Source organism: Lepidochelys kempii, chromosome 7 (genome assembly GCF_965140285.1).
Source record: "Lepidochelys kempii isolate rLepKem1 chromosome 7, rLepKem1.hap1, whole genome shotgun sequence".
In the NCBI taxonomy this organism is placed as follows: Eukaryota; Metazoa; Chordata; order Testudines; family Cheloniidae; genus Lepidochelys; species Lepidochelys kempii.
In genome coordinates, this window is record NC_136386.1 from 31,389,305 (window position 1) to 31,408,878 (window position 19,574).

A 19,574-nucleotide genomic window follows, 5' to 3' on the forward strand; every position below is an offset into this window, starting at 1 on the left:
GCAGCATAGAGCCCATTCCCTGACCCACCAGCAGGGGGCAGCGTCAGGGGCAGAGCAGATTTTTTTTTTGTTTTTTATTTAAAAAAAAAAAAAAGGCATTTTCTGATCAGAATAAAACAAAACAAAACAAAAAAAAACCACTCACAAAACCGAGGTATCAGTACAGATATATACAGGCTGGGAGGGGCCAGAGATCGGGGGGGGGGAAGGGGGAGAAACAGCCCTCGGGGCAGGGAAGTACATTATTTAGCATCACAAGTGTGGCTATGATGGATGGAGAAGCCTGGCGGGGGGGTGATGTTAGTGCAGCCAGTGTAAAGGGGGCTGGGGGGGGAAGCATGGGAAATCCTACAGCCAGTGTTGCGGAGCGGGTAATGGAGCCAGTGCTAGGCCCTGAAACACTGGCTGAGGGGGCCCTGCTAAGCCAGGGCCAGCTGTGATTGGAGGGGGATGTTAGACCCTCTTCCCCCCCCTCCCCACCACACAGCTGCTGCCTTCCCCCTGCCTATTCTTGGCTTCAAGTACCTGTGGGGGCACCCCCCCTATAATGCCTAACAAGAAAACAGGGGAGCAGCTCTGGGCTCAACCAGGACCGCAGCCATGGGGGCAAGGCCTCCCCTTCCCCCACCACTACTGGGGCAGAGGGGGAGCCAGAGCCAAGAACCAATGGCTGGAGAGTGGGAGGAGCCCCTGTTCCGAGGCCAGGTAACAGCCCTGCCCCCCCAGGGAATCATGTGGCATTTCCAAACAGCCCCCCCCACTGACAGGATCATCCAAAGTCCAGCATGGGGGACCCTGCAGCTCCGTGGCTCCCACAACTCCTTGGCCCTGGCACAGAAAACAGGACAGGGGCCAGGGCCAGGCACATGGGCTGGGGGAAGGTGTCACTCTAGCTCCCCATTGCTAGATAGAACCCAGGAGTCCTGACTCTCCCCCTCCCCGGAACTTTAGGCCCCTTCCACTGCTCAGGGTAGGCCCCCAGCAGTGCCCACTGCTGCTAGGGAACAAAGTGGGGGGGTCCCCACCCCCATCACTCAGCCAGTCTCAGGGGGCAGAGGGCACAGCGAAAGCCCTGGTGGGCACAGAGGGGGAAGCTGAGCTGCAGCTGGCAGATCCAGAGAAGGGCCCTCGCTGAGAGCTCAGGGCTCCCTCCTGACACCTGACAGCCCCTCCAATGCCCCCCGGGGACCCAGCTGTGCCCAATGCGGGCCGGGGCACCCTGCTCCAGGGCTGGCGGGGGGAGGGGGTGGAGCCAGCCCTAGAGCTGGGGGGAAGAACACCAAAGCTGCAGTGCAGGTTAAAAACATTCTCTTTATTGTGTCTAAGACAGGGACTCAGCTCAGGGCACAGCCCCCCGGGGGAAGAGGCCTCAGACCCCTCCAGCCTGACGCCCCCACCCCTGTCCTGGGGGACATCACCCTGGGACGGGGGAGATTTGGTATGAACTATCCCCAATTGCAAGATGCACATGGTGTGTGTGTGTGGGGGGGGGGGGAAATGCATCCATCTGCACCCTCCATCCAAGCAAGGGATAGGCAGTGGGGGAGAGGAGGCTGCAGCTAAGAACCTCCCCACCCCGATCGGGTCTCTGACATGGCACAGCTGGGGTCCCATTTGAAGGCTGGGGGAGAAGGGGAACTCACAGCGCAGCCGCAGCACCCCTCCCGCATTGCCCCCTCAGTGTGAGCAGATCTGGGGAGGGGCTTGTCCGCCTGGGCCCAATCACCCCCACTCAGGGCAGGGGCTCAGCCTGGGAGCTCTCATGCTACAGCCGGCTGGGGGAGAGGCTGCCAACAACCCCACCCCCATATTAATGCCCAATGGAGACACCCGCAGGAAGGTGGGGCCTGGCTTTCCCAGCTTCCTGCTGCTGCCCCAGCCTGTGGGAGCTGCCCTCAGTGCCCAGCACAGCAGGCCCAGCCCCAAGCAACCTGCCCCGTGGGGAAAGGGCAAGTCAGCGTGTGCAGGAGGCTGGGTGAAAGGCATTGTGGGAAAGGGGGAGAGGTGAGGGGTGAAAGGCATTGTGGGAAAGGGGGGGGCAGACTTCTCTGGCTTTTGAAGCACTTCTCTTTTTGGTAAGAGCTCCCGGCCAGCATGGCAGGCATATGAGGGGCAGTACCACGATTTGCTGGAGCCTGCATGCTGGCAGCAGCGGGGGGCAATGCTGCCCCCCAGCCCTCCCCCCGCCACCGTCTCTGCTGCCGCCCCCACCAGGGTATCAAAAAATAAACATTTCTCCAATTAATTACAATCCTGCGAGGGGAGGAGTGTGCGGTTCTGGGCCCCCCCGTGCGCTCTGGGGGTGCGTGTCTGCACGGGAGGCAGCTGTGCCCCCCTCCTCTGGTGCATGGCCAGGGGGCATCTCGGCACAGCAGTGGGGGAGAGAAGGCATGTTTCTGCACCCCCTGTCCTGGTGCACGGCTGTGGGTCCTTGCAAGGTGGGCAGAAGCGTCTCCAATGCCCCTCCCAGGCACACAGCTCGAGAGAGGAGGGTCTGCGTCTCAGTGCCCCCTGGCACACCGCCATGGGGAGATCCTGCAGCTCAGGATCTCCTCGTCCCAGCCCAGGGCACGTGGGGTGCAGCACAGCAGGGGGCTGGTTAAAGCTTGAGCTCGTTGGCCACCTTGGAGGCAATGTTCTTGAAGGCCATGGACGTGCCCGTTATCCGTTTGAAGCGCACGCCGTTGAGCGACAGCCGCGGCAGCTTGCACACCTCCATCTCCCACTGCACAAAGGAGTCGTGGCCAGGTGCCCCGTGCATACACAGCAGCATGTACTTCTCCTGCAGCTCGCACTGGCAGCTGTTGGCGTCCAGCACCTTGCGGATCTCCTTCATCATCTCGTTGGGCTCCATGGAGCTCGTTGTCTTCATGCTCCAGGTGAAGCGCAGCGAGCGAGGCTTGGCTTCTCGGTTCTCATCCCGCTCCTTGTCCCCGCTCACCATGTGAGGTCTGCAAGGGGGAGACAGCGTCAGTGTGGCAAGGGCACTCCACCCCGACTGCCCAACCCCCAACCTGACAGCTGGAGGAGACAGAGGCGGCATTAAGGACAGATGGACAGACAGGAGCAAGGGCTGAGACAGAGGGTGCACTCCAGCCAGGGGCCCCCAGAGAACATCCAGCCAGCCGGGGACCCTAGAAGAAAGTGAGCCCCAAGCCATGGTTCCCCCCAGTGAGAACCAGACAGGCAAAGCAAGGCTGAGCCGTGCACCCCCCCCCCGGGTTGCCCACTCCAGATCCCATGGCTGGGGGGTCCCAGGGAGCAGGGAGGCGGCTCCGTTCTCACCTGAGGGTCTCCACTCGGTCTTTGCTCTCTGGCTCATGCGGGTTCCTCAAAAAACAGAGCAGGAGAGTTTAGTTTGGAGGGGGACGGGGAGCGAGAAAGCTGATGGCCGCACCCCACAGCTGGGGAGCGAAAATGCTGATGGCCCCACCCCTGGGGGCAGCCCCCCTCAATTGCAGGGGGACAGGAGGGGAGTCCCCCTGCCTCAGCATGGGCATTGGCATGAGACAGCTCCCTGCATGCCCTGCTCCAGTGTCCTCACACTTGGCAGAGGGGGAGCAGTGCATGCTGGGAAAGGGTGCTGTGGAGAAAGGGTTGCTGGGAGCCCTGCTGCACTGGGAGGACTCCCAATACTAGAGCACAAGGGAGACCCCAAAGGCAGGGGAGGCTGCAGCAGACAGGGTATGACTTCGAACGCCATTGCCTCCTCTCCCCTTCAGGAAAGAAAGGAGCTAGGGCCATGCTGGGGGTGAGCCTGGCGCAGGGTGTTGTATTATTGCTGGGCATCATTCAGCAGCCCCAGGACAAGCTGTCACTTGGCAGCAGTGCTCACCTCCTGTCCCCAGGCAGGGACTGGGCCAGGCTGGCATGAGTACCAGGCATTCACTGGCAGCGCCCACCCTCTGCACCACAGAGCTTGGGCCAGTGTGAGAATGGCACAGTGAGTTATGGACCTGAGAAAAGAGCTCAGGAGGAGTCTTGGAACCAGCCCCCGCATGCTCCTCCCAGAGCTGGGGACAGAACCCAGGAGTCCTGGCTCCCAGGCCTCCCATGCTCCTGCTGGAGTTAGGGACAGAACCCAGGAGTCCTGGCTTTCAGCCCCCCAATCCCGCCCTGAGCTGAGGATAGAACCAATGAGTCCTGGCTCCAAGCCCAACCAAAGCCCTCCTGGAGCTGGGGATAAAACCCAGGAGTCCTGGCTCCCAGCCCCTCCTGCTCTAATGCACTAGGCCCCACTCACCCCCCAGAGCCAGAGTCCATTCAGAAGCAGATCCGGGGGCAGGGACAGGTTTGCCATCTGCTCTTCCCAATAATGAAGGGACAGAACCGGCTCAGAGCCAGGACACTACCAACCCCCCGCTCCTTTCCCCCCAGATGTGCTTGGAGGAGAGCCGACTAGAGACCCCCTTCTCCATGGCCTTTTGGGGTGCCCCCCTCTGTCACATGATGCTGCTGATCACTGTCCTCTGAGTCCACCTGCTGCGCAGCCCCTGGGCCAAGGACACAGCCTCCCAGAAGCAGGGAGAGGGGCAGGCTCCAGCTAGCAGCCAGGCAGGGGTGGGGGTGGAGGGGGGCTGGGTTGGGGGAACCCCCCCACTTTCCATCCAACTCCCACCCTGCATGCAGGAACCAGAACCCCGGAGCCCTGATCTGCAGCAAGCCCTGGCTCGGCTAAGGCAGCCCGAGTCCTGCCTTGCACCAACCACCCTGCCCCACTAAGGGCATCAGCGCTGCTCCCCCTTTCACCACTGCCCCACCCTTGCTTCCCCTAGGGACGGCCCCCAGCCCACACAGCCTCATGCCCACTGTCACCCAGGGCACGACGGCCCAGCCCAAGCCCAGCCCCTGTCACCCAGGGACCAGTAGCACAAGTCCCAGGGGATGGGCGCCCCCGCATGGCCAGGGTCAGAGGTCAGAGCAGCCACCTAATCCCTGTATCAGCCATCTCCTGCTGGAGACCTGCTGCTCAACTCCTCGGGGGAGGGATCCCTAGGATGACACCCAGCCTGGGGCACAAACAATGCCAGGGCCCTGATCCCAGCTCTGATAGCTAGAGAGGAAATGGCACAGAAGGGGGCACAGGAGTGGGGGCAGACAGACAACATAAATCCACAGCCAAATCCCAACCCTTCCCCCCTGCACAGCAGCCTGAAGCCCAGCTGCTTGGCACAGCCTGCGCTGCCTGGCTGGCTCCCTTTGCTGGTTACAGGGCAGTTACGGGCGCAGTCATGCAGGGAGCCATGCAGCACAGCGCAGCCGCCTCCTCCCCACAGACTCTCGGCCAAGAGCAGCTAGAGTCCAGGGCTCTGCCCCAGCCCTGCCTAGGCCCCTCCATCCCAACCCCCCATTCCCGCAGCCTGCTTGTGCCCCTCCATCCCAACCCACAGCCTCAGCCCTGCCCCCAAATCCTGACCCACAGCTCTCTGCTATTCAGCCCTGCCCCCACAGCTCTGCCAGGAGTCCTGACTCCTAGCTCCCTCTGCTCTGCCCACTGTCCTGAAGCTGCCGCCAGGGCACAGGGCCTATCCTTTCTATTTTCTCATGGGAGCGACCACTGTGAGGGAGGAAAGGTCCTTGTGGAGCTCGTTTCCTGGTGGGGCCAAGGCGGAGGCCCCATGCCTGGCTCTCCTCATAGGGAGTGGTGACAGTCCAGGCCATAGGTGGGTGGCTTGGCTGGTGAAGAGCCTGGCCATGTTTGCCAGCTGCTGTAGGGGGCACCCTGCCAACCCTCTGGATCGGAGAATGAAGCATGGAGGGGGTGCTGCTTCAAGAGCAGCCAAGCGCCCCTTGAAGCAGCCCCTTACCCTGGCAGCCCCCCTAGACCATATTCCCAGCAGGTTAGCAGCCATGGCGAGCACCCCACGAAGCCCCACTCCTAGTGCCACATGCACGGGGAGAGGGTTAGTCTGGGGGGTGGGTCCAGTTAGAGATCAGAGCCTCAGCACTGCTCACCAGGGAGAGGCAGGGCCCCCTTAAAGGGACAGTGCAGCCTATCAGGCCCCATGCCACCCATGCTAGGCTATGACTGAGATGGCAGGGACTCTTCCCCCAGCCTCATGGATGCAGGGGGAATTGGAAGACTCAGAGCCAGGTGTAGGGGGGGATGCCCACAGTGGTGACCCCTCCTGAGCAGGCTGCCCTCAGGGGAGGGGATTCTAGCCAGCCCACTAGGCAAGAGGGGGCCAATAAGCCCATTGTCCCTTTAAGTTGCTGTCGGGGCGCCAGCCCTGACCCCAGCAGACGGGGTGGGACGGGGTTAGTATGGGATGGATAGGACAAATCCAGAGAGATGCCTACCTTCTGGCAAACCTGAAAGACACATTTCTACAAAAACACAAACAGAGAAGAGAAGGGAGAATGTTGGGTGCATCACTGCAAGACCCCAGCCCATGGGGAAAGGAGACACATGGGGATGAGATGGTGCCACGCCATGGGGCAGGGCAGCACTGCCCCTACACACCCACCCACAGCACAAGACTTTCAGCCACACCTAACCACTAGGCCCCACTCCCCGCAGAGCTGGGAATAGAATCCAGGAACCCTGTCCCACAACCCACTGAACCCCACTCCCCTCCCAGAGTGAGGAACAGAAGCAAGCAGCTTGTGCTGGGTGGAGCGGGGGTTAGTACCTAAGCAGAAGGAGGGGGGAGCTGCCACCATGAAGGGGAATGTTGGTTTCCGGGGACTCATGGCTCCTCTCCCAGGTTCCTGGAAGCAGCCAACCCTCACCCCAGCAAGCAACAGCAGGAGGGATCAGGGCAGAGGCTGGGCCTGAGGACAGGCCTGTCCAGCTGTGAAGCTCAGAGCACTTGACTAAACTCCCCCCAGAAATCAGCCCCATTTTACTGGGGGGAATCTGCCACTCAGACACAGCAGAAGAGTCACCCAAGGCGTCACTGGAGACAGAGCTGGGAACAGAACCCCGGAGTTTTGGCTCCCAGGCCCCTCCCCCCACTCTAAGCCCATAAATGCCACCCCCTCCCCGAGCTGGGAATAGAACCCCAGAGTCCTGGCTCCCAGTCCCCTCCCCCCATGCTCTAACCCACTAGAACATACCAACTCCATGCATTTCACAAGCCCCCAGCCTTTGTGGTCTCCATTGACCCCCTGGGGCCCAGCAGCAGTCTTACAGCTGCCCTGTGAGTTCTGGAGGAGACCCTGGCAGCCCTGGGGCAGGGGTTAGAAGACACTCCCCTGTATGAACAGGCCCTGGGCCACCCCAGCCCAATCCTCAGCATGGTCCTGTGCTCAGGGGCAGCTTGCCTGGCTGCTGGCCTTAGAGAGACATTTCTTCCCTTCACTTGGCATCTACTCAAAGTGCCCCCTTGTACTGGCAACGTGCCCCCACTTTGTGCTCACTGCCCAAAAAGGCTCGTTTCCCACTTCTGTATCCCGTGCTTTTTGCCCTGCCCTCCAGTTCTGCTGGTGCCCCTCAAACCTGATCTACAGCCCCCTGCTGTTCAAGCCCAGGACTCCCCCCACAGCTCTGCAAGTGTCCCTCAACCCCAACCAGCAGCCCCCATTATCCCAGCCCTGCCCCCGCAAACACAGCTCTGCAGTGCCCCCCAGTCACACCCTGGAGCTCCCTGCCATGGGCACACGGTGGTTTTGCGATACAGGACTTTACACAGATGTCAAGGGCCACCCAAGCCAGATCAGAGCTGCACAACACAGACAGCAGCAGACGACAGCGCAGAGGGGCTATGAGCCAGCTGGGAGCCCAGGGGTGCCAACCCCAGTACGTGGCACAGCACAATACACAGCTTGCTCTCAAGTGCCCTTGCCAGGGATGCGCACAGGGCTCACTGCTGCCTGCCAGCCCAGGATGCTCTATGCCTCTCCCTGGCCTGGGGATGCAGGTATTCTAAGAGCAGGCGAGCCAACAACAGCAAAACGCCTTCCTCTCCCCCCGGCATAGCACAGACAAACGCAGGCCCCCCCGCTCTCACCTGCGCGAAAACTTGGAGGTGAACTTGCTGAAGATGCTGCCGGAGGCGCCCCTGCGCCCCTGGCTGTTCCCAGAGGGTGAGGCAGGTGGTACGTTGTAGGGGAGGTTCTGCTGGTCCCGGACCTGCCGGAGCTGCCCGGCATGGAAGGTACTGCGGCTGGAGATGCCCCGCGGGAAGTTGGTGCGTTCTGGGATGGCACTGCTGATGTTGTGGGCAGAGGGTGAAGCCACCGGGACCCTCTGGGGGGCAGTGCTGTTGTGGGGGCAGAGATCCAGTCAGGGGGCAGTGCTGGGAGACATGCCCAGCCCCCCGAGGCTTCCAGTCTTCAGGGGGCACTGATTGCCAGCATCTACTCACTTCCTGACACAAGTGCCACCCTGGTGCCAACCATACACTGGGCACCTACTCCTCTGGGGACCAGATGAATCCAAGAGACTGATGGTGGGGTAACCTGGGGCCAGATCAGAGCTGGCGCCCGCTGGAGAGGAATGGACCTGTACCCCACTCCCCACGCCCCTAAGCAAGCCAGTTCCCCCCACCCTGGGCCAGATCAGAGCTGGTGCTCCCTGGAGAGGAATGGACCTGTACCCCACTCCCCATGCCCCTAAGCAAGCCAGTTCCCCCGACCCTGGGCCAGATCAGAGCTGGTGCCCACTGGAGAGGAATGACCACATATCCCATTCCCTGGCCCCCATGCCAGACAGTCCCTCAGCCAACCTACACAGCACTTAAACACCCGTGGCTGGCCTGTGTCTGCCGACTCAGGCTTGCAGGGCTCTGGAACTTGAGCCTGGACGTCTGCGCTGCTGTTTTACAGCCCTGCAGCCTGAGTCAGCGGACACAGGCCAGCCGCAGGTGTTTAATTACAGTGTAGACATACCCTTAGTAACAATATTAAGTGAAGCAGACACAGGCAGCTACAAAAGCCAGGTCAGTCAAGATCCTGCCCCCCACCTCGGCCTCTCCCTGCGCAGCGTCGCTCCTTAGTGCCTGGGAGGAGAGGGGAAACAGGGCACTCTTGCATGCATGCAGGAGTGGAGGTGCCAAGGAGGCCAGTTGTTCCAGGGTCTCCATCTCTGGTTGCACAAGGCCTCAGTGGGGACCGTTCCCCGCCAGCTAGATGTGCAGCAGATGGTTATCTCCAGCAGCTGACCCCTGAGGCTCCCCTTGTGGCTGGAGACCACAGATCAGCTGGGACACAGAGAGCTAGTGTGTGTGGGGACCCTAGGGAACGGCTAGCAGGGGCTATGTGGAGGGAACGTTAACCCAGGGCTGAGACTCCAGCCCTGCACAGGCTTCCCCCAGTTCTGGCCTCGGGATCATGGGATTAGCCATCGCCTCCCTGAGTGGCTGGGTGGGTCCCTGGGCAGCACTGGCTGCAGGGATCACCCGGGCCACCCACCATGGACAAAGATGGGGGTTGCCACCTCTGCTGGGCCCCATGGCCCAACACCCTCTTGCTCACTCACTTGCAGGCCCAGTGGCCCAGCGAGGGCTGAGCAGGAAGTGAGCGAGGAGCGGACACTAGGGGGCACCCTGCCTGCCTACTTGCCTGGGTCTCTGGGCCTCACAGTTATTTTCAGTGGGGGGCAGCGTGGGCTTGTTGGGGTGCACCGAGGCAGACATGGATTTCTGGTGCTGGCGCGGGCGCGCGGAGCCCACGGCGGCGGAAGCAGAAGCCGTGGAAGCCCTGGACCCCGGAGTGGTTAAACTAGGAAACAAAAGCAGGGGAGAAGCACAGATTTAAAGGGAGGGGAGGGGAAGGGGACGTGAGGCTGTATCCAGAGCTGCACCTGCTCTCAGGGTCTATAGGACTCTCCCACCTACCCTCCTCCACAGTGCTGGGACCTGAGGGGTGACTGGGTTGTTCTCCGGGTCCCAGGTCTGGCACTGCCATGTGGCCAAGCAGCATCAACTGCATTTGGCCCACTAGCCACCAGCCCGAGAACCAAGCTTAGCTGGCCCCAGGATCAGGGAACGACTCTCGCTCTGTGCACCCTAAAAGGAAAGCCCCACCCCATGAGCCAGCCAGCAACTCCTGCCCTGGGGCCTGAGTGGAGCCAGTGCCCCCTTGAAGGGAAAGGCACCAGATCCCATTCCCCACCACTCTGAGTGAGCCGGTCCCCTGCCCTGCGGCTAGACTGGAGCCAATGCCCTCTAGAAAAGAAAGGCCTCAATATCTCAGTCCCCTAGACCTGCTATGGCCCCCTTGCCACATTCCCTACAGAGATTTGGGGGTGGGGGCACCCCAGTTTAGAATCTTACAACTTTTCAGGAAGACGTAAGCCCACTCAGGAAGGGAAATATCCAGCCCCCGTGCTGCCCTAGAGATACAGCCCCATGTTGGCAGAGACAGATCAGGGAGCAAGATATACAATATACAGCCCAGTATATGTGTATATGGGGAGGGAGGGACACACACTCAGATGCAGAATGGGCAAGGGGCGGGTGCTGATGAAGGTGAGGGGTAAAATAAACGAGATGGGCAGTGGGGTGCAGGTGGGCATGGAGCCTCTCCCCCCACTGGGGCCCTGCAGCAGTGGGGGATGCTGGGTGCACAATGAACAGGAGCGGAGATGGAGCATCAGCAATGGGAAGGGATGGGGGTGTCCTTCTCCAGATGGGGAACCTTTTGCCGCTCCTCAGTCTGAGCTCAGTAGGGTCTAGAAGCAGCCGGGCACCCAAAGCCCAGTCACCTGGCACTGGAGGGGAACAGCGGGATGTGCAGAGCCCAGTCACCAGGCACTGGGGGACGGGGGACAGCAGGGTGCATAGAGCCCAGTCCCCAGGCACTGCAGGGGAGGGGACAGGGGATGCACAGAGCCCAGTCAGCAGGTATGGGGAAGGGAGAGGGGAACCAGGCACGTGGAGCCCAGAGGCTGTGGGAGTGGGCAGGGTACTGGCCTAGGACTTCCACAGCTGAACGCACAGAGGGCAGCATGGTATGAGCCAAACCCTGGGGTGGGGGTCTGGCATGACCCCCTTGCCTACTGCCCCTCCCACGCTTGCTACATCTATGAGGGTGGCAAAATGAGCAGCAGTCCCCAGGGAACATCGAGTTAGCTCCCTTGGGCACTGGAAGGGGAGAGCTGCCAGCTCCCGCATTGCCGTGCCAGGGTCCCTGCTGCCCAGGCAGGAAGCCCCCTCCACTCCTCCTCAGCGCTGGATGCAGTGCGCTCTCTGAAGTGGGGCACTGTGCAGAGATTGTGGTGTTGCCGAGCCCCAGGGCCCCAGTGTGGCACAGATGGGAGACAGACGCCCTGGCGGACTCCCAGCATGGCACTCCAAGGCCCCCAGGGATGGGATGTCCCCCATCTAGCCTCCTATCCGGGACTGCCCGGGGAGCCCTACCTGTCCTTGCCATTCTGTATGGAGTTCTGGCCCAGGCTGGTCCGCTCCAGCATGGGGGAATTCCGGCTCCGGTTGGTGCTGGTGGAGAGGACACTGTTCTGTTGGGGGGGACAGACATGGAGTGAATGGGAGGGCGTCTGACACTTGCTACCCCTCACCTCATCCCAGGCCCATCCTGCACAGGGGGAAACTGAGGCACAGAGGTGAAGTGACTCACTCAACTTCCCAGAGCAAGTCTGCAATCAAGCCAGGAATAGAACGCAGGAGTCCTGGCTCCCAGCTCCCCCTGCCCCCAACCCATTAGGCCCCCCCTCCCCAGAGCCAGGAACACGACCCAGGAGTCCTGACCGTGGATGGGGTGGGCGTGCTCTTCTTCCTCTCGAGCCCGGTCAGTGGGCTGGCGGGCACTTTGACGGTGCTGCTGGCCTTGCGCCCAGCCTCACGCTCCTCCTCGGGGCGCTTGTTCTCTGCGTTGTTGCTCTGGGTCTTCTTGGAGTATGAAGTGGAGGTGGGGATGGCAGGGACTGCAATGACAGCGACGGGCCTGCGGGCTGAGCATGGGCAGCACCAGATGGACCCCCAGCCCCTGCTGTCTGGCCAGCCAGGGGCCATGGGTCCCCCATGTCCCCACCACCACCCAGGCTGGCCAGGAACCATCCCATTTCAGTACGGTCTCCCGTCTCCCTACCATTGCCACCCAGCCAGGGGCCCCAAGCTCTGCTTCAGTGCCCCCACCCAGCACCACTACCTGGCTGGGAACCATTCCCCTCCACTGCCACCTGCCCCACTTGGCTCTGGCTCTTCCCCATCACCACAGGTGCCAGGCTGGCTGCCCTGGACACCCCTGTGCCAGGAGACCAGAGTAGCTTGGTGTTCCTGCTTGCTGATGGATTCCAGCTCCTGCTGCTGAAAGGGGGCTGTGCTGTCACGCGGCCCTGGGACCATGGCCTCAGGGAGGAGGCCAGGGAGAAAGACTGCAGACCCAAGGGGGAGTGGCACCCCAGTGGGGAAACCGCTGCCAGCCATGGCTGAGAGCAGGGCCCCCTTTCTCTAGCCCTTCCTACTAGCAGAGCTCACAGCATCAGCCTCACTGTTTGTTTTCAAAAGGGCTGCCCTGGGTCACATTGCTAGTCCACAGCAGAGCTGTGGACAGAACCCAGGAGACTCCCAGCCTTCCTCACTGTAACCACTAGACCCATCCCGTAGAGCTAACTGCCAGACTAGCCAGCAGCTTTGTTGTTTTCCCCGGCTCTGAGAGGCTCCAGGTGGCCAGTGGGGCGCTACCTGGGGGGTACTCACCCTGGTCGCTGAAGCGTCGCTGCTTGGGGTTGGCCGAGACGCTGCGCTGTACCTTGTGTGAGGGGGAGGGGGCGCTACTGTTGGCCAGCTCGGCCTGAGGCCTCGGCTTCAGCGTGATGTTGTCATTGTCCAGCTGGAAGTACAGGAGACAGGCCGGGGTTTCCAGAGAGCTCCAGGGAACGGCAGGGAGCTGGGCAGGGCACGGGTACTGCACCAGCCTTCACTGCCAAAAGCCTGCATTGGCAACAGGCTGGCACCACGGGGATGGCCAGTTCCAGGGCCTCAACCCAATCACTACCCAGAAAGATCACTGTGGAATCACAAGGGTGTTAGAAAACAGCCCCTACCAGAGTCCAGGGCTGGGACGGCCAGGGAGCAGCTGACAGAGCTGTGTGATTTTTACTGGAGCCCACCTCCCCACAGTACCCACCTCTGAGTTCTTGTATCCCAGCAGCAGGTATGTGGCCATGACCTCGTTATACTTCTGCCCGACCAGCGAGTCCTGGATCTCCTCCCGTGTGTACCCCATGGAGATCATCAGCTCTGTGGAGAGAGAAACATGCCGTGGTGGGGAGTCCCCCAAGCACAGCCCCACACCCTGCCTGGCACAAGTCGGGCACAGGGGGCACCGCTGCTGAGCACAGGGAGAGGGGTGCCCTGGGGCCGAGACAGCCCACAGCCCCAGTCCAACTGTGCACAGCACTGGGTGACTGACTGTGTAGGTCCCCACTAAGGTGCCTGGGTGATGGGCAGCTGGGGAGGGAGCAGGTCCAGGTGTTTGGCTTGGCTTGTTCTAGCTCCCAGGTGCCACTGAGTAGCTCAGTGCTTTCCATGGCAAAGCTCAAAGCACCTGCTGGCACCAACTGCCCCCTAGCAGCAGGTACTGGGGGGATGACGACACTTTGCAGGGGTCAAACAGGCACAGTAGTTTGATCCAGTGGGGAACAGCCCCTGTGACAGAGCTGGGATTGAACCCATGCGTCCCGGCTCTCAGCCCCCACTCTCCTCCCAGAGCTGGGAACGGAACACAGGCATCCTGATTCTCAGCTCCCTCTAGTCACGAGAGCCCCCTGCCTCTTCAGCAGAGCTCCTTGCACCCCGTAGTTATCTCCCGCCCCACTGTGGAGGGGGGAGCCGTGTACACGGGGCGGGGATGGAGAGCACCAAGGGGCCGAGGCACCGGCAGCACCACTGGCTTGTCTGCTCTCTCCAAGCTGCCATGCCCCCAGGCACTCTGGTGCCGTACCTGTCCGCCGTGGGTCCTTGTAGTCAGGGAGGGGCTCCATGTAGGGCTTTAGCTCGTCGTCCTCATGCCCCACATTCATCCAGCGGTCTTTCATGATTTGCTGCAGTGGAGAGGGGGAGTCAGCAGAGGGATGGGCAGGGGGCACCCAGGGATGCAACACTCACCTCAACCCCCACTGTGCAGCCATTGAAGGAGCCCGCCTCCCCCCAGGTGAGTCAGCACTCAGTGGGCCCAGTACTGAGAGGGATTTGGGCCTTCCTCAGGAGCATCAAGGTGCAAGCCACTGCTGGAGAGAGGATCCTAGGCCAGAGAGGCCAGTGGGTCTGATGGGGGGGGGGAAGGGAGGGATACTGGACTGCACAGGCCCATGGGTCTGACCCAGAGTGGCAGGAACTGGGGGGATGCCAGGCTGGCTGGGCCCATGTGTCTGATCTATGGTGGGTAGGGTGGGCAGCTATACTGAGCTGGCTGGGCCCATCGGGAGGAGAGGGAGGGATATATTGAGCTGGCTGGGCCCCATGGACCTGACCCAGAGTGGCAGGGACTGGGGGGATACCAGGCTATCTGGGTCCCATTGGCCTGGTGACAGAGGTGAATGCTGGGTTGGCTGGGCCCATTGGTTTGATGGAGTGAATGCTGGGCTAGATGGGCCCACTGGCCTGACTGGGGGGCAGCTGCTGTTGAAGATGAGCACTGAGGGAGGCAGGCAGGCTCCTAGGCCATTGCTCCAGCCCCATTCTGCCTCAGTGGGCTGCCTGGGGAGCCGGGAGCCTTCCCCAGAACAAGATAGGACAGTGGGCCCCGAGTGCAGCCTTCGGAGGGGTCTTCGCCCCTGTGCTAGCTCCAGGCTGGGGAAGGGGCATAGCAGAAAGATGAGAGTGCCCTGCTCTAGAGGGGGGTGGGGTAGGCCTGGCAGCAGGAACTCCCTCCTCGTACCAGAGTGCCAGGCCCTCCCACCCTCTCCATAGACTGTTCCCCACAGAGCGGGCCCCACAGCACTGAGGAGACAACTCCCAGCTCCGGTACCAAGCCAGACCCACTCCTCTGGATGCCACGGCAGGGCCTGTGCCTGGTCTGAGAACAGTCCAACTAGCGCAGTGAGAACAGCCAGCTGTGGCAGAGGAGACTCTGCTGGGATGCACTGGCAGGACCCTCCTGCCCCCCAATCACCTCTAAAGTGCCTCTCTTGCTAGGGTTGAGAATGAGGAATTTCTTCAGCAGGTTCTCACAGTCCGTGGACATGTAGAAGGGGATCCGGTACTTGCCCCGCAAGACCCGTTCCCGCAGTTCCTGGGGGGAAAGGAAGGGTTAGCAGGAGGGCCGGAGGTGGGTGCACGGAGACACATGTGAGCACACACAGATGATGTCCACACACACAAACACAAAAAGGATATGTGATTATCCTCATTAGGCAGATGGGGAAAAAAACCAACAACTTACCAGGGTCAGACAAGTCAGAGAACCAAGAACAGAACCCATGACTCCTAGCTCTGAGCCCCCCCCGACTCTAACCACCAGACACTTCGCCCCTACCAGAACAGGGAACAGAACCCAGGAATCGCAGCCCCCTGCTCTACCCACTCCTGTCGTAGATCTAGGAACGGAACCAGGAGTCCTGGCTCCCACCCCTACTCGGGGTGCGCACGATGTGTATGCAGGCTCCCAGCATGCCCAGCGCTCCCTCAGTGTATGTCGGGGGGACAGGTGCCAGGGGCTGAATAGGCCTGTCCCATGCACCATGGGGGAACCGCCAGTGGCAGAGGTGGGGGTGCCGTGCCCACTCACCTTGAGGTTCTGCCCATCGAAGGGCAATGAGCCGCTGACCAGAGTGTACAGGATGACGCCCAGGCTCCAAACGTCCACCTCGGGGCCGTCGTACTTTTTACCCTGGAAGAGCTCGGGCGCAGCATAGGGAGGGCTCCCACAGAACGTGTCCAGCTTGTTCCCGAACGTGAACTCATTGCTGAAGCCAAAGTCGGCGATTTTAATGTTCATGTCGGCATCGAGCAGCAGATTCTCGGCCTGCAGGGTACGAGCAACATGGCAGGGGGGTCACTGCTGCCTGGGCATCCCTCGCAGGGTAGGGAGGAAGGACAGCCAATGGGGCTTTGAGTTGGGATGGAAAGGCATTGACAAAACTGAGGGCGAGCCCGACAGCCAGTTGAGGGGAAGGGATCAATGGAGTGGGATTGGCACCTTGAGGGGCAGGAGCAATCTGAACAGGGGCTCTAGCAGCACCATGCCCTGCTGAGGGTGTCTCTTACCTTCAAGTCTCTATGTACAATGAACTTCTGGTGACAGTACTGCACAGCAGACACTATCTGGAAGGGAAGAGAAGGACAAGATGCAGGGGGGTCTTCACGACAGAGCTGCCCGTGCAGGGAAGGGGATGCAATCATGCTTCACTATCCACCTATGTCCCCCTCAGCCTCGCTGTACAGCTCAAAAGGACAGCTGAGCCCAGCTCCCGCACCTCATGGTATCGGAGCACACTGGCACCACTACAGACTGAGATGTGAGCGCCCCCTACACAGCCGCCAAAATTTCCTGTCGCATCCCAGAGCTTCACAAGGCTAAAGCCAGCTTTGGTCAGACTCTCCTCGGCAGCCTTGGGCATAGCTGGGGATGGCGGGACTGTTATCTCAGGTGGCCTTTAGCTCAGAGGCCTGTGTGCTAACGCCCACACAATGCCCAGCACCCCTACACCAGGGGTCAGGGCCCGTGTCACCGGGAGCAGAACTAACCTGTCGAAATTTTGCCCTGGCTTCTTTCTCTTTCATTCTTCCATGGGCTACTAAGTAGTCGAACACCTCACCTGCAGGGAGTGACAGACACATTACACGGAGAAGGGTGTGGGCCTGAGCCCCCCAGAAGCCTTTGCTCTGGCTGAGGGCAGGAGGGTGTTATGGGTCCCCCCCCACCTACCCCCACTGGCGTACTCCATGACGAGGTACAGCGTCTTCTCCGTCTCTATGACTTCAAATAATTTAACTGCAAGACACAAAGCAGGGGGAAGTGGGCACCCTGTGTAGCTCCAGGCTCTGAGCCCCGCCTGTGCTGGCCCGAGCTGGGGGCTGTGGCAGGCCGGCTGCATCATTGGTGCTCCCCCTGCTGGTGATGGCAGGAGGCTCTCGGGGCCAAACCTGGTGCAGCCACCAACCCACTCACATTAACTGGAGTTGTGCCCACTTGAGCATCCAGTGCTGGCATTAGCAGTCGTGCCCGGATCAGCGCTGGGAGCTCTCCACGTGCCCGCGAACTGCAACCCAGAACTGCAACCCAGAACTGCCAAGAGCATGAAATCCAGCTCACCAGGGCTTGGGTATGTGGCTCTCCAGCCCTGAGGGTATAAGCTGTCTGGGGGATTTCACCCTCACCAGCTAGAGCCTGCATTCCCCACTGGGGTGGGCGGGAGCTTGCCCCTGGACGTCCCAGCCATCCCTCTCCCAGCACACGAGTGAGCGTGGGATGGGGACAAGCTGTGTGCACAGTCTCACCTATGTTGGGATGATTCAAAACCTTCATTATTCGCACTTCTCGGAAGAGCTGGAATAAAGCAGAGACAAGAGCATGCAGCTGGGGTTAAACAGCAAGGGGGGCCCAATAGTACGAGGCCAGTGTATCCCAAAGGCCCAGACCCCTACTACAGGGATCACTGCACAGAACCAGGACCCTTGAGACCAGGCTGGAGTGGGGTGGCCAGCCCATATAGCCACCAACCCCATAGACCCATCTGCCTGTCAAAAGCTGAGGATCTTGCAGCACTGTCATAGGAAGCAAAACTGATTTGCCCAAGGCCACACAGGCAGAGAAGGAACTGGAACCCAGGAGTCCTGCCTCCCTTCCCCAGTCCCAGGTTTCAGCTCCCAGAGGAGGCTGCTGCACTGCAGAAGGGTCTGAAAGCTATCTTGGAAACGGGAAGCAGAGGGACAATGCCCCCCAACAGGGCTGCTGAGCGGCTTAGCGTGTGTTTGGACAACACAGCAATTTCCTTAAGTGGGAGAGCGTTACCCCTCCCCTGGGGTCAGGTCCGAATCCCCACTAGATTACAGATCTTGTTACTGTAATCCATTAATTAACAAAGCAATCCATTTGTGTGTAACCAGCCGGGGTAATTGGACACCGAGACTGAGCATCCTGCCACCTTGACTGGGCTAGGTGGATGCACCCACAAGAGAAGAGACACCAGAGCACCTCACACAATTATGCTAATAATCCCTAGCTCTTCTATAGCGCTGCCCAGCCGTAGAGCTCAAAGCGCTTTACAAAGACGGTCAGTATCACTATCCCTATTTTACAGATGGGGAAACTGAGGCACAGAGGTCACAGCAGAGCTGGGACTAGAACCCAGAAGTTCTGAGTTACAGGTTAGTGATGTAGCCACCAGGTCAAACTGAGCTGCTGCTCGGTGTACCATCAAGGGTTCAAGGGGAAACCGGTTGGGCAATGCTCCAGGGACTGAGAGTTGGAGCATGCGTGGCTCTGAAGAGTTGGCTCCTCTGTATCCTGTCTTGAGCCAGGGCATTGCTACCTTTTGCTGATGGTGGGGTGGGGCTTGAGGAGTTGTGTCTGTCTGGGAGCCCCATGGCAGATATCCCTTGGAGGGAAGGGGCTGGAGTTGCCCCCTTGCCTTGCGCAACCCACAGGGACAGCACTGCCATGCTGGCATCTGCCTGACTCCTGATCCAGGTGGGTGGGGCCACAGAGGAAGCACCGGCACAGGCCCCAAGCTGAGGCCAGACAGCGAGGCCCCCTGGGTGCTGGGATTTGCCTGGATGTCTCAGGGTTTGGAGGGGACTATGCTTTAGATACTGCCAGACCATGGGGTATGCTTGGGCTGAATGCCCAGCCTGGCAGGCGAGCGGGAATGGTTGGGATGTGGGGCTGTGTCCCCCCTTCCACACACAGCTTCCCACCACCTCCTCAGCTCTGTCTTGGGCTGACCCCCCTTCTCCACTTAGCTATCCCCACCCCGTAGCTCTGCCCGTGGGCTGAGCCCTCGTCCACACATGGGCCCCAGCGCTGTTCTCCCAGCTATCTCTCGGGTAACGATGCCAAGTGTCTGACTAACACTTGCCTCGTTACCAAGGCAACGAGCCACAGACAACCCAGAGCTTTCTCCTCCTTCCCTTCACCTCACGTCTTGGCTTGCAGGGACGCCCACTCGGCATCTTCCATGCCCCTGCTCGCTCAGCCTCCGTGTGTGGGGGGAAGGAAAGGGGGGGATCTTTTCCTTTCCAGGAGGGTCTGTGAGTTGGGCTAATTTGAGGTCAGTCTCTGGATTCTCAGCCCTTTGCTCAACTTCCTGCGTGACACAGCTGAGTGGATGCGGCCCACTTGCAGCCCATGGGAAAGCAGACACTGTCGCCCCTTCCTCCCCTGCCTCAGGGGCCCTGCTGCCAGCTACAAACCCTCCCGAACAGGGGAGCTGCTTCCCAGCACACAGCGTGTGGTCCTACATGGCACAGGAGAACACTGAGCTGGCGCCTCCGACATTGGCAAGGAGGGCCCAGGGCAGGGCTCTAGGCACATTGGCCGTGGGTCAGTGACAGCTACTGCAGGGACTGTGCTCTGGCCACTGGAGCAGTCAGGGCGCCTGTGAACAGCTTCACGCTCTGGAAAGGAAGTAGAAGCCAGAGGGGAGAGCAGGGGACTGATGAATTTTGTGTATGTACCTCAGTTTCCCTATCGAGAGGGGGATGGGGGGGGGGGGAAGATACCTACCT

The 19,574-nt window shown here is 60.7% G+C and overlaps 1 protein-coding gene across 13 annotated transcripts in view; it reads right to left on the bottom strand.

Annotated features, from left to right (window-relative positions):
* Positions 1-1,291: 1,291 nt before the first annotated feature.
* The window catches only part of MARK2 (microtubule affinity regulating kinase 2), a 102,625-nt gene continuing 84,342 nt past the window's right edge, over positions 1,292-19,574 (bottom strand). For 7 of the 13 annotated variants that reach the window (XM_073351784.2, XM_073351791.2, XM_073351797.2 and 4 more), the window contains 16 exons: positions 17,346-17,394; positions 16,774-16,839; positions 16,593-16,663; positions 16,113-16,169; positions 15,634-15,870; positions 15,019-15,138; positions 13,849-13,948; positions 13,033-13,145; positions 12,603-12,735; positions 11,652-11,827; positions 11,304-11,401; positions 9,505-9,663; positions 7,953-8,204; positions 6,301-6,327; positions 3,286-3,330; positions 1,292-2,951 (listed from right to left, as the gene is read on the bottom strand). In XM_073351784.2, coding sequence (XP_073207885.1) covers positions 2,600-2,951; positions 3,286-3,330; positions 6,301-6,327; positions 7,953-8,204; positions 9,505-9,663; positions 11,304-11,401; positions 11,652-11,827; positions 12,603-12,735; positions 13,033-13,145; positions 13,849-13,948; positions 15,019-15,138; positions 15,634-15,870; positions 16,113-16,169; positions 16,593-16,663; positions 16,774-16,839; positions 17,346-17,394 — 2,055 coding nt within the window. In that variant the 3' untranslated portion in view covers positions 1,292-2,599. The remainder of the gene's footprint in view (positions 2,952-3,285; positions 3,331-6,300; positions 6,328-7,952; positions 8,205-9,504; positions 9,664-11,303; positions 11,402-11,651; positions 11,828-12,602; positions 12,736-13,032; positions 13,146-13,848; positions 13,949-15,018; positions 15,139-15,633; positions 15,871-16,112; positions 16,170-16,592; positions 16,664-16,773; positions 16,840-17,345; positions 17,395-19,574) is intronic. The other 6 variants (XM_073351789.2, XM_073351793.2, XM_073351787.2 and 3 more) reach the window with 6 other exon arrangements.